The 13,695-nt window shown below is 46.8% G+C and overlaps 1 protein-coding gene across 2 annotated transcripts in view; it reads left to right on the top strand.

Annotated features, from left to right (window-relative positions):
• The window catches only part of alpi.1 (alkaline phosphatase, intestinal, tandem duplicate 1), a 127,575-nt gene that overhangs the window by 103,553 nt on the left and 10,327 nt on the right, over nucleotides 1-13,695 (top strand). Inside the window, exons 1-2 of one of the 2 annotated variants that reach the window (XM_035412366.1) lie at nucleotides 520-782; nucleotides 10,366-10,558. In XM_035412366.1, the coding sequence (XP_035268257.1) occupies nucleotides 10,492-10,558 (67 nt within the window). In that variant the 5' untranslated portion in view covers nucleotides 520-782; nucleotides 10,366-10,491. Of the gene's footprint in view, nucleotides 1-519; nucleotides 783-10,365; nucleotides 10,559-13,695 lie in introns of those variants that run through there. The other variant, XM_035412365.1, reaches the window with a different exon arrangement.

Raw genomic sequence — 13,695 nt, 5'->3', positions numbered from 1 at the left:
TCTGACATGGATTGCTTCTTAATGACCTAATTGAAAATGAAGAAACTGATCTAATTAAAAACAAATAGAAAGGTCTCCTTATATTCCATTTGAGGCATCTTGTAATATAAGCACCTCAATGGAATTTAAGTGCCCCAGTAAATATCGCTTTGATTGGTGTGGAAAAGCATTTATCCCGATGAAACCCAGTGTTGAAAAAATGCAACACTTCTTGTCAGGTATTCTAAAGAAGCCATTTTTTCAGTTCAACATTCAGTTTAGAACATCATTTCCCAGTTCCTTAAGCCCTATAACTATATTTTAGCAACATATTTGGAGTGAAACATTTTTTACCGTTACTGAATGTTTGGAGTATGCACAACATAGGCTTGAACATACATCAATGTCTGTGCCTTACAGCGTTTAATTTAAAATTCCAACTGTACCAATTTAAAATGAAAAAGTGTCATATCCAAACAGCAGGTGGCAGTATTGCTGTACAGTTACACGATCAACACATCATTGTGGTCTGTGGCATGTATGCTGCATGGCTGAAACGTGTGTTATCTTGTTCAAAAGGAGAGGCGAGACTCATAAATACACCTTTTGTTTTCTATTTGCTAGAAAATTCCACCAGTGGTTTTTTATGACTGCTGTAAGCACAAGAAAGAAAGTAAGAAACAAACACGCAGGTGTGCTGTGGTGCTCGCTGACCGACCCTGATAGAATCTGTGGTGACCCCCTCTATGGCCGCCTGGTTTGGAGGTTCAGGCACTGTGAATAGGCTGGGCTGCACTGTGTAGGTATGGTGGATTCGCACTGCTGGGGATATATGATGATATTTGGTGGTGTTTTCTTACTGTATTGCAATGCATTGATGTGCAGGGTACTTATAATTGTGATTATGATGGTCTAATGTAATCATGACCAAGTGTTGCTGTGGTGAAAGGATATAATGCTGGATATAATGATAACTTTTTTAAAGTTTTTACTTTTTAAATGTGTCTATGCATTTCTGTATTGCCCCCTTTTTTGGATTATAAAGTTGAAATTTTGCTCAGAGAACTCCGGTGCTTTATGAAATTGGATCAGCTTTTTTCAGCTTGACTGTCAATCACAAGCTAACAGGTGAAATTGATCTAGGATCGAGTTTATGAAGGTTGGACCTGATCAGTTTTGACCCTTGGCTTGTAGTGGATATGGTTAAAATACGGGCAATGGAAATACGATCCTGAATCAGTTTTGCTCTTAGCTTGTAATGAAAGGGTTAAAATATGGACAATGAACCCTGGTCCTTGATCAGCTCCTAGTCTGAGATGCTTTATGAAGTCCTGGAAGCCTGGATCTTTTCAGCAATTAGTACGTGAAAGATGATTGGTTCTGATCACAGTGTTTTTATATAAAAATGATGTGGATTGGAAGTTAGAGTCCTCAGACCTTTTAGCCATTAGCTACTCTAGCTAGAATGTTTAAGGACGTTTATCTGTCAGCGCTTCTGGTTTGATTTAACGGGTCCAGCGAGGGACAGTCGTTTATGAACCATGGAAAGTCCATCCCCGTTTTTATTGGACTTTGGTCAAGGTCCACATGCAGCTGAGCCAGTGTGTATGCCAGCACTGGGAGAAGCATGAGAGTATAAACATAATTCTGACCTCCTTTTCTTCTGTGGGTCGTATCCCAGCATGCATTGTGTGTTAGGAGCAAATATGGCCAAATGGTCTGTGGCTCGTATCCCAGCATGCACTGTGCTCTGGGAGCGAATATGGAAAAATGGTCTGTGGTTCATATCCCAGCATGCACTGTGCACTGGGAGTGAATATGGCAAAATGGTCTGTGGTTCATATCCCAGCATGCACTGTGCACTGGGAGTGAATATGGCAAAATGGTCTGTGGTTCATATCCCAGCATGCACTGTGCGCTGGGAGTGAAAATGGTAAAATGGTCTGTGGCTCGTATCCCAGCATGCACTATGCTCTGGGAGTGAAAATGGCAAAATGGTCTGTGGCTCGTATCCCAGAATGCACTGTGTGCGGGGAGCGAATATGGGAAAATGGTCTGTGGTTCGTATCCCAGCATGCACTGTGCGCTGGGAGCGAATATGGGAAAATGGTCTGTGGTTCGTATCCCAGCATGCACTGTGCGCTGGGAGCGAATATGGGAAAATGGTCTGTGGTTCATATCCCAGCATGCACTGTGCTCTGGGAATGAATATGGGAAAATGGCAAATGGTAAAATGGAAAAAGGAAGGTGATTGGGCTGTAGTGCCGCGGTGTATCACTGCATGAACTCTTTTCTTCTTTTATGTCTTAGCTGCCGTCTGGAATATTCTGTTGTTTGGTGTCAAAACTGTTGGTCAGATTTGCTCAGTCTGACAGAGCACCAGTGCAGTGCCCATGGAATTAAGCATTTTCACGGTCTAGTCGTGATTTATTTTTCTGTATTTTGCATATTCATGTTTCTGAAGTGTCTTGCATGCTTTACATATTTTCACATATTTATATAAAACACATACATGTACTCAGGGATGGGTATTTTTACATATATTTGCATATATGTATAATTTGCATGTATGCATTTCATATGTCATCCGGGTTGCTGGTCTCTCTTTTTGTATGGTTTATGTGCTCTTTATAATCTACACCTAATAGATTCATTTTTGGGAGACATTTTGTATTTTTTTGAACAAAATACATTCTAGCGTATTTTTTGTGTGGATCTCTGTGGAGGTTTGTGTGCCTTTTTTCTGTGTTTCGAAGAAGGCGTCATGGTCTCCTGATCCCCTGGAGCCCTGGGACTTTGCGACAGCAAACTCCCTGCTGCACTTTGACCTGCTATCAGAGGCCATAACGTTTTATTCCAATCCATAAAGAGATGAGGTCGGGCCCAATACGGGTGTGGTCTTCCAATCGTGGGTGTCGGCTGGATCCTGCAGCCGGAGGATGGAGTCACTGTGGGGACCTGCAGCTAACCTAGTGCTGCAGACAGATTCTGTGGGCATGGTGACGTTGTGTCAGTTATAGCTACAGGTTCTCACAATCTTATGCAGACAATGTGGGTATAACTAACATGATCTTATGCAGACAATGTGGGTATAACTAACATGATCTTATGCAGACTCTGTGGGTATAACTAACATGATCTTATGCAGATGCTGTGGGTATGACTAACATGATCTTATGCAGATTCTGTGGGTATAACTAACATGATCTTATGCAGACTCTGTGGGTATAACTAACATGAACTTATGCAGACTCTGTGGGTATAACTAACATGATCTTATACAGACTCTATGGGTATAACTAACATGATCTTATGCAGACTCTGTGGGTATAACTAACATGATCTTATGCAGACTCTGTGGGTATAACTAACATGATCTTATGCAGACTCTGTGGGTATAACTAAAATGATCTTATGCAGACTCTGTGGGTATAACTAACATGATCTTATGCAGACTCTGTGGGTATAACTAACATGATCTTATGCAGACTCTGTGGGTATAACTAAAATGATCTTATGCAGACTCTGTGGGTATAACTAACATGATCTTATACAGACTCTGTGGGTATAACTAACATGATCTTATGCAGACTCTGTGGGTATAACTAAAATGATCTTATGCAGACTCTGTGGGTATAACTAACATGATCTTATACAGACTCTGTGGGTATAACTAACATGATCTTATGCAGACTCTGTGGGTATAACTAAAATGATCTTATGCAGACTCTGTGGGTATAACTAACATGATCTTACGCAGACCCTGTGGGTATAACTAACATGACCTTACACAGACACTGTGGGTATAACTAACATGATCTTATACAGACTCTGCTCACACTGTGTTGACCAGTGACAGATCTGGTCTCACACACAGACTGTGGATATGTCACACAGAGTAGATTTGTAACTATAAACCTGGCCTTGCATACAGATTCTGCGGGTGCAGTCGCACTTTATGGACTTCATGTGAGCCCTGCCACATTTTCATGCCAAAAAAACAACAAATGTACCACTCTACTCTCCGGAGTACCTCAGGACACGAACTCGGCGGTTAAACTCGAAAACCACAGCCAGGGAAGTCCTGGAAAAGAGCCGCCATTGAGCAGGGAAACTGGGGCAGGAGGGCGGCGGAGGCCTCACATGAACCCCAGAGCAGAGCAGACACCACAGAAGAAGAAGACATGAACCCCAGAGCAGAGCAGACACCACAGAAAAAGACAGGAACCCCAGAGCAGAGCAGAGCAGACACCACAGAAAAAGACAGGAACCCCAGAGCAGAGCAGAGCAGACACCACAGAAGAAGAAGACATGAACCCCAGAGCAGAGCAGACACCACAGAAGAAGAAGACATGAACCCCAGAGCAGAGCAGACACCACAGAAGAAGACATGAACCCCAGAGCAGAGCAGACACCACAGAAGAAAACGACATGAACCCCAGAGCAGAGCAGACACCACAGAAGAAAAAGACATGAACCCCAGAGCAGAGCAGACACCACAGAAAACATGAACCCCAGAACAGAGCAGACACCACAGAAGAAGAAGACATGAACCCCAGAGCAGAGCAGACACCACAGAAGAAAAAGACATGAACCCCAGAGCAGAGCAGACACCACAGAAGAAGAAGGATAACAGGGTTTATTATGCACATTCCTGGTGCCTGGTGGAACCTCCAAAGCCCGTCGAGAATGTCCCCTTAACAGCGACCTGCTAGCGTAGTCAGAAACGCCTGCCACCTAGTGGGTGGAGGAACCAGTAAACGCCTTTTTAGCAGTAAGTTACCTTCAAAATGGCGCACTGAGGACAGGGACTGTGGGCGGACGATCAGCGAAGCGTATTGGCCTGTTTCGCAGGCCCTGTGAATGGAGAATGTTCGATGGGTGGCTTATGGGGACATTAGGAAGTTTTTCCTCATCACACCATCAGTTATATTGCTTCCGATAGGTTTCATGGTGAAACCATTTTCAGATCAATACACATCATTGTCAACGAAAAAAGAGAAACATTTCTTTTCCTTTTGGCTTTTTTCGTTTCCGTTTAATTTTATTCTGTGTTGTAAATGCACCCAGCCCTAAACACAAAATGCCAGATTTAGTGTTTTGAAAAGAATGCTTAGCTGTGTACTTACCATGCTCTAGTTCCTGTTGGTGTAAAGCGCTTTACACCTGCTGATGTAAGCCTCAGGTCCTGATATAAGAAATCCTCTGAAGGGTTCGAGGGTTCGCTTTTCTCTTTAAGGTGACCGTAGTTCCTGTGTGTGTGTGTGTGTGTGTGTGTGTGTGTGTGTGTGTACGTGAGTATGTGTATGTGGGTGTGTGTGTGTGTCGCATGAGTGCTTGAATGCGTTGGTGTGTGTTTAAGGCAGAATATTCCAAGATAAGTCCTGTGCAGTCCTACAGTTATCGCTTTTGAATTCCACTATATTGCCTCTGAAAGTCCAAGAGCAGTTTCGCTCAGCTGATGAACCTTTAAGTTTACAAACTTTCTCTTCACAACAACTGCTCTGAAGGAGCATGTGCTGCAGTACTGAGCCGTGCCACAGGGGGCATCATAGAGCTGCGGTTTCACCGTCGTGTTCCGTGCTGCGTTCCGACTTGCTCCCCGTGAAGCTCAGCGGGCTTTTCAAACAATCAGAGGCATTCCAGCGCACCTCAGCGAGGGTACAGCAGATTCCGTGACCGTCGCCACTTATGGGATCAAAATTCACATGACGTGTTTAAAGATCCAAATACAACATTCCGTGCCCTCAGCCCACCCACCTGACGCACACACATGCGTACTGTCATAATATTTTTTTAAAAAGACCTGGATTAAACTGTTTGCTCTAGCAGTCTAAAAGAAGTACAGCGCTCACCGCAAAAAAGGAGCTCCTGGCAATCCTTCCTGAACGATGTTTTTTGACATAAACTCTTTAAGTGGCCGAGGAGCCGAGCCTGAGATCTGTATAGGTAAAATGGGGGGTTGAACGTCTTTCATTTTCAAGTTAAACGTCTTTCATTTTGAGAGCGTCCAATCAGCCCTAAGAGTTTAAATGCAAACCAACTGTTGCAATTACGCTTGTTGTGATTGCTGTGGGGTTCGAGAATGCTTTCCCCCCTGTAGCCTCTGAGGGCACGTCGTCAGACGTTGCTGGTTAAACTATACTCAGAGTCTGCCCATTACAGTGTTGACTTCATCGTACATTCCCGGGGTCTCGCAGTTTCATGTGGTTTTTGGCTTCGAGGTTCGTTCTTTTATTTGTATTTGTTTTATGTATTTTTTGAAGCGGTCTACCCCGTGAAAAAAATGTTTAATTTTTCACTTCCTAACGCTGAATGAAAGTCACTGTTTTAATGGAATTTCATTCTAATGTAATCACAGCCTGGGTACTGTGTCTGTACACTGTCCGCATGAACTGGATTTAAGAACCGTGATTGTTCTTGAAAACGCAGCTCATGTTTGAAAGGACTGTGCTTGGGTTTTTCGGATATTGCTCCGCGGGGATTTTTTTCCCTGTTTACACAAAGTTTAATCCTGTCTGATCCTGTTCTGATTGCAGCTTGCTGCTAGTATACTCCAGGCAGTGGTGACTGTCGTACTAGTGCTACTAAGCGATTTGCTGATTTTTGTCCAGTCAACGTGTAAACGATGGGAATTAATCAGGGCTCCACCCACTAATGAATTATCCAGAAGTTTTACATTTATCACTTACATTTTGCAGGTACAACATTAATTGTGTTTACCGAAAGCCCCCTTACAAACTGTTAAATCTGTACATTGTAAAAATAAATAAATAAATAAAAAAAATAAAAATCTGTATATATTTGATATCGCAGTGTCGACATTATAGCTGATGTTACTTTCTTCTTTAGAATGTGAACACCTTGTCTTGCTGTTTATTTCGGGAACTTGTCTGACCTTGCGTCGGAGACTTATCGGAATTCTTTTTTTTTTTAAACGGGGGCTTTGAAGCTGCTGGTTTTGCCCAGATATTCCCGTCTGATGTTGGGGCAGTTAAAGGCAGCTGTCCCGGGTATAAACGAGCTATTGTTTCTGAGCAGAATCACTCCCCGAGGCCTCCACTGTCAAATATAATTACACCCGCTCACAAACGCGTCCATTTCATTTCTTCTTTTTTATGCTTCTTTTATTAGAAGGTGCGGAAATGTCATCTCGATGCCGAGCCTTTTTCCGTTTGGGGGAAATACATCTCGGCATTGCGCTGTCGGCAAGGCTGATAAGTTGTTCCTTCATTTTTCAAGGAAGCTTTTGTCCCAAACTGATGTGCAACTTGAATCTGTACTGCGGTCTGTTCGCCATGGTAACGGTCTTTTTCTGGCCAGCCATTTTGTGTGATTTGTGCGTTATTTTGACACTTAAGTTGTTGCACGTCCGGATTCTGTTCCAATTGACATCTCCGTTTCTGTGTTTGATTATAGTGCCCTAAAAAAGTGTTCATTTAAACATTGTTCATTGTTTCAAACAAAATCCCAGTGACAAGTCACAATGGTGTATTTTAGATTATATTTTAATACTATATAATACAATTGTAATACATCCCTTAATGTTTTTAAACAGTTATCAAAAGATGTTCTGTCCATGAGTTTAAAAGAAGGAATGGCCAGGTAGGTACAGGAGTTGAATAACCCCATGCAATATGTGACATTACAGAGGTTGAGTAGATTCATTCTGAATCCACATTTCATCACAATCTATGATTTTCACAGCTATGAAAATAGCCTCTTACTCTTGTAATGCCTGGTTTACACCTGGTTCTCCCTAAAGCTCTTTAACCATTTAATGAGTCACATATGCAAAGCAAAACTTTTCACTCTAACAGAGTATAATACACTATATACAATACATACAGACTCAATACTATCATACTGTAACTGTTAGAGTTGATTCAGCCATAGGAATGTTGTTTTTTATGGAGTCTAAAATCATCATGGGAGGACTGCACACGTTCTTATTCTGAGAGAAGAGAATGACTGATCCATTTCCTGTTCAGTCTTCCAAAGAGGAAGATCCTCACACTGGGAAAATTGTGCTCAGCGCTCATTCAGCTCTAACAGCGGGGCACGATCATGTACTACGTCAGAGTCGAGTTAGCGCTGAAACCTTTTCAGTTTGTGCAGCTCACACTTGTGCAGTTTGAACTTTTTTTTTTTGGAATGTTTGAAACACCCTGTCAGCAATCTGCCACCATGACATAAAAGACCAAAAGAGTGGAATAGTGCTGAGTACGGCTGCTTTCTGTTTCCTTTCCTGTCAGTCCCTCGGTCCCAGAGTAAACAGTGACAAACGTCTGGAACAACGCCTCCGCTTGTGACGATGACCCCCGACACGTCAAACAGAGAGAGACGCGTTAAGACCTCTGCGGAGACCAGAACAGGCCCTCATGGTTCTACAGAGTTTTGTAAGAACAGGTCCTGGGTTCTACGTGACGAAATAAGAACAGGCCCTGGGTTCTACAGGGTTCTCTAAGAACAGGTCCTGGGTTCTGCAGGGTTCTCTAAGAACAGGTCCTGGGTTCTGCAGGGTTCTCTAAGAACAGGTCCTGGGTTCTGCAGGGTTCTCTAAGAACAGGTCCTGGGTTCTGCAGGGTTCTCTAAGAACAGGTCCTGGGTTCTGCAGGGTTCTCTCAGAACGGTTGCCCTGGTTTCGCCAGACGTTTTATGCAGCATCGTGTTCTCAGAAGGTTTATTACTGTTATTACTTTCAATTGTTCTTGGCAGCCGATACACAGACGTGTCCCAATACAGGAAGTAGAGCTGGCCCCCTCTTCCAGTGAAATGTACTTTTAGCTGTGGGCTATTGTGACAGCCTCTGGGTTTGAGTGTCAGGTTGTATAGCAGGCCTGATGCTTGAACAATTTCAGTTCCTAAATGTGTAAAATCTTTCCGGGCTGTCTGTCACCCTGGACACACCTGCTGGGCATAAAGATCAGTGGTTGAGGATGTTTTTGGAAAGACTGCTGGTCTTCCTGGCCCCGGGCTTTCTCTCTGAGTAAATAAAACCCCGCCTGACCTCATTTTTCCTGCCGTTGGGGGGGGGGGGGGGGGGGGGGCCTGACCTCCGCGAAGGCAAGTGCTTGCCGATGCAGGAACGCCACGCTCGAACGGTGTCAGAGGAAAGGCTGTCCGCCAAATCCAGGCGTGTGTCCGCTTCCTGTGAAGGAGAAACGCGCTGTCGGATTTCAGCGCTCACTCTAAGAGTCCTGCTTCAATCCCATAATCCACACTGTCCAGTCCTGCTTCAATCCCATAATCCATACTGTCCAGTCCTGCTTCAATCCCATAATCCATACTGTCCAGTCCTGCTTCAATCCCATAATCCATACTGTCCGGTCCTGCTTCAATCCCATAATCTATACTGTCCAGTCCTGCTTCAATCCCATAATTCATACTGTCCAGTCCTGCTTCAATCCCATAATTCATGCTGTTCACGAAGCAGCATCTGCTGATTCGAACAAACCTTCGATCATCCGAAACATGTAACAATGCGTCCTCTGACAGCAAATGAGTATTAACTGATTGGTCTCTGACCTTGAGGAGCAGGAAGGTGAATTTGTCTGGGATTTCTTTCTCTCTCTCTCTCCGGCCACAAGAACTTGGATTAGTCTTCCGTTGTGTAAAAAGGACACTGAAATGCCCCTCTCTGATAGTTTTTTCCATTGTCCAGTACAGCCACTTTGAGAGCGCTCTCTGTGGTGATTTAGTCTGAATCGGAATGGGAAGGAGCTGGAGTGCATAAGCCCATTCTTAAGTCCTCCAGAGACACATGGCAATCAGGGAATTAGAAAGCTACAAAATGAGAGTTTGCACAGTGTCCCAGTTCAGCCTCTTTTGATGTACAGACACAGCAATTACATGAGCATTTGCACTTGTGAGATCCCTCTTTCTGGCTCCCGTTAGGAAAACCGCCCCAACTGTCTTAGTTTCTGCAGTGACAGGAACTCACAAATCTTTCCAAAAAAAAAAAAACTACCTGTGGACCTCAAAGAGCGCCCAGGTGCTGCTGTCCCGTTTCCCCCCGTATTTGTTCCAGTACGGATAGCTTTTGAGAAATTTTGAGGGGGGGGGGGGAGGGGGGAGTGCAGCTCCCACCTCAAAAATGTGCTCTGCGAGGGGGGTGGGGGGGAACAGTCAGGCAGGCTTCCTTCAAAGCCCTGGGACGTTTTTTCGTGGGAAACAGTAGATGGCATGTCTCGAGGCGAATGTGGGAAATGTAGATTTTTGGTGTTTTTATCCCCCCCCCCTTTTCTTCCTTCTTCCCTCCCCATCGTGCAATAAAAGGATGTGTGAGGGGTTGGGGGTGGGGGAGGGCAGGGGGGTGGAGGGATGGGGCAGGGGTGGAGGAAACCAAAGCCATGTCTGTCGTTTATTGCTTCTGTGCTTCCCCAGAGGTGAGAAGGCTTTGTGGGCCGCTGTGGCAGAGGGGTCGGGAAGTCGAGAGGAAGACGAGCTGTGAGACGGGACAGGGGGGCGCGAGGAACGGAACCCGCCCGGGCGAACCCCAAAACCAGAACCATGGGATTCGGACTCGGGCTGATGATCCTTCTGCTCGGGGTCTGCGACTTCGCCCTGGGAGAGCCAGGTAAGACACTTTCTTTTTCTTTTTTTTTTTAGAAATTTCTTTTAATAATTTATTTGCTTATTAGTGGGATAAGCCCCTGGAGAAGAGAGGTCACATCTCGTTTGTGTCGAGGGGGTTGATTTAAGTCCCAATGAGAGAAACTGCAAATCCCTGCAGCTGCGGTTCGAGAGCACAGGATGCCGCAGTCGCAGGGAGCGTTGGGTCGATATGTCGCGAGCGTGTTCTCTGTGTTCGTGGCTAGCGAACGGCGTGCGGCGTGTACGGGTTGACTCCATTATTTTGTGCGAGTGAATCTCAGAAACCGGAGTGACCCGCGGTCTGCCTCACCGCCCATCGCGCGCGGCGTCCTTGTTTACTGCGCTGTAAAGCGGGGGGGGGGCTCCGCGCTCGTTAAATGAAGCGCCCGGTCTGGTCTGGTCTGGTCTCTTCACCATGAAAGGCACCGTGGTCCCCGAGCTGGTCCCCGAACATCAAACGGCGTGGATATCCGCGGCGTGGAGCTAGACGCCGGGACGCTCGCCGTCGTTGCCGCGGTTACGTCTGCAGTTGGGACGGGGTCTGTGCGGCTCCGGTGGCGTACTTGCGGCTCGGGTTTTACGAGCGCGTGTCCCGCTGCGTGGCTCCGCACGCAGACCGGCTGCGGCCGCGGTTTACGAGACCGTTTAAAAAAATAAAAATAAAAGAGGATTATCTCATCACCCCCCCGCCCGTTTGCTCCTAACTGTCCGTTTCAGTTTGCTGAAATATTCCTCCTTTTGGAAATAAATGGGACAGCACAGTTAAATGAACTTATCGCAAATGACAAAATACATCCCAAAAATTGCATCAGTAAAGTATAAGTAACATGTTGGTGGTGTTCGTTACTTTGGAGGTGGCACAGAGGTCTAAACCACATTTTTTTAAAAATAGGTGAGCGAAAGTATACTACATATGAAACGCATGCAAATACTTACTTCAAACGCACGTATGTGAAATCCCTGAACAGAGAATAAGAAAGTTTACTGATCTGTCATAGAGTCTGCTGGCATTTTCTCCCAATCTGACACACCCAGATCTTTCCCCCCTCCCCAGACAGCTTTCATTGAAGTCTCCAGCAGGATACTGCCCCCCCCCCCCCCCCCCCCCCCAGGGAGCGATGATGACTCAGCTTGTATGTAATTAAGGGGAAAGAACACAAAATCAGTGGAAAATATTCATCTGTCTCACAGCCCAGTAGCTTTAAACATGACCCCCCCTCCCCCAAGGAATACATATTTATAACGTATGTATTCTAAACTCATTTTACACATCATGCTTAGAGGTTTGTGTTTCAGGCGTGATTTGAGTTCTCCTGACATTGTTTCGACTGTAGTGTGAAGAGACAAGGCAGTTTAAGTTTCGTAACAAAATGTATTTTTGCGCATCCCTGGTCCCCCTCTCTCTTCAACGGGACAGCTGGGGGGCTCTTGGTCTTTGGAGGAGTGGAGAGGTTGTGTGGGGGGGGGGGGGGGGTGGATTTTTAAAAACACCAAATCCGTCTACACGAGATGCAAAAGTTCCTAGAGGAAGAAGGAGAACTACAGGAAGCAGTCTATGCTAATGGTGTACAGTTTGTGCTCGCATTAAAACTCTCCGTCCTCGAACCCGCTCAACCTCATATGACCATGCTGAGTGAGCTCCTTCAGCAGGAGGAGGAGCAGAATCCGCTCCTCGAGCTCCTTCAGCAGGAGGAGGTGCAGAATCCGCTCCTCGAGCTCCTTCAGCAGGAGGAGGTGCAGAATCCGCTCCTCGAGCTCCTTCAGCAGGAGGAGGTGCAGAATCCGCTCCTCGAGCTCCTTCAGCAGGAGGAGGTGCAGAATCCGCTCCTCAAGCTCCTTTAGCAGGAGGAGGTGCAGAATCCGCTTCTCAAACTCCTCTAGCAGGAGGAGGTGCAGAATCCGCTTCTCAAACTCCTCTAGCAGGAGGAGGTGCAGAATCCGCTCCTCAAGCTCCTTTAGCAGGAGGAGGTGCTGAATCCGCTTCTCAAACTCCTCTAGCAGGAGGAGGTGCAGAATCCGCTCCTCAAGCTCCTTTAGCAGGAGGAGGTGCAGAATCCACTCCTCGAGCAGGAGGAGGTGCAGAATAAGCTCCTCAAGCTCCTTTAGCAGGAGGAGGTGCTCAATCCGCTCCTCAAGCTCCTCTAGCAGGAGGAGGTGCAGAATCCGCTCCCGGCGCTCGTTCCCTAGGGAAGGCCGCTCTCAGGGTCCTCATTACAGCAGATCTGTGGATTATATCCGTGTTGACTGTGAGCCTTTCACAGCGCAGACCGCCACTCATCTGCGGCTCCCAGCCAACGTCAACAGAGCCGCGCTCATGGCCTAATTATCTCCCCCCGCGAAACATCCCCCGTCCAATCACAGGAGAGCCCCCTTCTCAAGGAAGCGAGCATGGGAAAGAGAGAAAGATCCCTGTCATCTTTCTGTCATAAGTAAAAAACAAAAACAAAAAAGTATCCAGAGAGATTTGGGTGTGCGTGCCCTGTTCCCACTCTGCCCCCGCTCAGTGGATCTGTCCCGAGCGGCGGGCCGTGGGGCCTGTCCCGGGGCCGGAGGCGCTGTTTCGGCTGGTGCGGCGCGCTCGCGTCACGTGAGGCCGCGGGAGAGCCACAGCGGCGCTCGGGTTTCCCCGTTTATGAGCGTCCTGGCCGACCGCGTCGGGTCGGCCGCTACGGGCCAGCTCCATCTCCCCGCCGGGTCCGGTCCGGCTCCGCTGCGGTTCTGTCTGTGACTCACTGTCCCGCGCGCCCCTGAGGCAGGGAGCCGCCGGGCCAGCCAGCCGCCAGCCCCGCTGCCTCTCAGCCGCCAGCCCCGCTGCCTCTCAGCCACCAACACCGCTGCCTCTCAGCCGCCAGCACCACCAGCCCCGTCCGCGCACAAACTGCAGCGCTAGCGCTGAGAAGGAGGCTCCTTTTTTATTAAACGGCACATTTAAGTCTCCACTACCTCACCGGAGAAAAATGTGCCGAAATTGACCAGCAACCAGACCTGGCTCTCTCTACGAGGGCACGCCGTTCTCCCATGTGCTGGAGGTGCAACTGCCTTTCATCAGCCGTCCCACAAGCTGTTTATCATAAAAAGAGCTGATCTTCTGTGACATTAGGCGCTGTTTTTTTTTCTTTC

This window comes from Anguilla anguilla, chromosome 4 (genome assembly GCF_013347855.1).
Source record: "Anguilla anguilla isolate fAngAng1 chromosome 4, fAngAng1.pri, whole genome shotgun sequence".
NCBI lineage: Eukaryota > Metazoa > Chordata > Actinopteri > Anguilliformes > Anguillidae > Anguilla > Anguilla anguilla.
The sequence above is the reverse complement of the archived record's forward strand: the minus strand, read 5'-3'. Positions and strand labels throughout refer to the sequence as shown.